At 41.1% G+C, this 1,918-nt stretch overlaps 1 protein-coding gene across 1 annotated transcript; it reads right to left on the reverse strand.

Moving 5' to 3' along the window:
• Positions 1–24: 24 nt before the first annotated feature.
• RHIMIDRAFT_242956 (uncharacterized protein) lies at positions 25–869 on the reverse strand (the record flags this gene model as incomplete). The annotated part of the gene is made up of 1 exon (XM_023609874.1): positions 25–869. A coding segment is annotated over one exon (845 nt), but the record flags the coding sequence as incomplete, so codon positions are not given.
• Between the last annotated feature and the right edge of the window lie 1,049 nt (positions 870–1,918).

Raw genomic sequence — 1,918 nt, forward strand, 5'->3', positions numbered from 1 at the left:
CATTCCGAGAGAAGTTCCAGATACTCGTCCATTAAACCTTGATAGTACTTTTCCTTATACACCTTCGAGCCGTACAATGTTATCTCCAATCTAGTCATACCGGCTTTCTTGTATTGCTGAAGTTTCTTTGCAAGATCCAGATCTGTGTTAGCTACAAGATAAGAGAGTTTAGAACCAAGCTTGGATCTAATTTCTGAGCTTTCCACCATTTGTACGAACTTGTTATAGAGTTTAGCTCGAATATTTATCGTTGTGCTCTTAATGGTAGTAGATCCATACCACGAGATACAGTTATCACCAACGGAACGTCTGTCATTGACGATACGTGTTTTCCCTACTCCGACAGACGAAAGATAACTTGCGATAATTGCACGGGTAGATATTCTTGCTAAATCCACAGCAATATCCATATCATGCATAATAACAAAGCTACCCACAAGCTTCTTGACTGCAGACTTAAGAATAGGTAACAAGTCAGCAAAGAGTACGTTCTCAAAAGAAACCTTAATAGAGATATAGCCAGGTGATATGCTTTGTCGATCTAATTCCTTTGCCTTCTTCTGTTGCATTAAAGAAGAGAACACATCGTTCTCTTCCTTATATCGTCCAGAATTAATAACCGAGACCTTGAATTGGACTGTCTCAAGGAACTCAGCAAACAGGCCGCGGATCAACGACACATACGTCCTAATGTCTCCCTTGGATGTGGCACCCATAACCCAGTGGATAAGACACCAGAACACAACATTATCGCAAAACAATGCCCCGGGGTCAGACCAGCCTTCATAGGGGTCACCACTCACGTAATCGATGCCGTACAAATCGCTCAAGTATTTATCATGATCAGCAAAAATAGTTTCTACTTTCATGGTAAAGTAATATACTGTATGATACAGGGTGTCGAAGACGTGGTGGATTTCAACACCCCAATCACAGTTTTAAAAACGGTATTACGAGGCATTACTTGCGAGATCGACGACGGTTAGCAGCTAACATGTTTTCGTACTCTTGTACTAATGCCATGTCGTCGAAGTCCGTTGGTTCTTGCCAAGAATTTTCTTCATCGGAAAAGCCAGCCCACTTAACCAGATATTCTCGACGGTGTTTAGGTCCACGATGCTTGACAATACATTCCACATCGTAATGGCTGTCTGAGAGTTGCTCATCCTCAGAAAATCTATCATCTACCTCATCGTTAATATCGAGCAAAAGGAACTGTTGTTGGAGGTTACTTACTATTTGCGCATCTCGTGCTTTATCTGATACTGTGTACGTATCATCTGTGACATCATATATACTACGAGAAGAAGCTCCAGTAGGATAGTCAAAACCTGGCTGCATCCAAAATGTGTGCTGTTCTGTGTACGATACATTACCAGCTTCCACAAATCTCTTGACATTATACAAACAACATGCCAACTTGAACTGGATAGTAAACGTCTCCATGTCGGTAACACGGATAACAGACTTGCCATTAAATCTCTCAAACAGCGTGCCAATATCCCCAAACGTAGATTCTATCATAGAACGGAAGCTACCAAATACCCTATTATACTTTGCTTCATCTGTTGTTAAATCCACGCCACGTTGTTTACGAACAGGGAAGACAAAGCTGTGTTTGCCAAGATAAGGATTAGTATCTATTACACGGTCTATGAATAGATTATAGCCACCGTCAAGAGCAATACAATCGTACTTGCCAACTTTACCTTTAAGGTTTAAACTAGCAAGCATGGAACCATCGTTGTTAGTAGCACAAGGCATACTCTTCGAAACAAACAAGACCATCCCATTTACATCTATGCACACTTGAGTTCGGAATCCAGATTTCTTAAACTTGTAGGAGTAGAACATAGACCTATCTCCACCATTAATGTACGTAGCTCGAGAGTCATGTCCATCTAGCATCAAGGTTACA

The sequence above is a fragment of the Rhizopus microsporus genome (genome assembly GCF_002708625.1).
Source record: "Rhizopus microsporus ATCC 52813 unplaced genomic scaffold scaffold_90, whole genome shotgun sequence".
NCBI classification, from domain to species: domain Eukaryota; kingdom Fungi; phylum Mucoromycota; class Mucoromycetes; order Mucorales; family Rhizopodaceae; genus Rhizopus; species Rhizopus microsporus.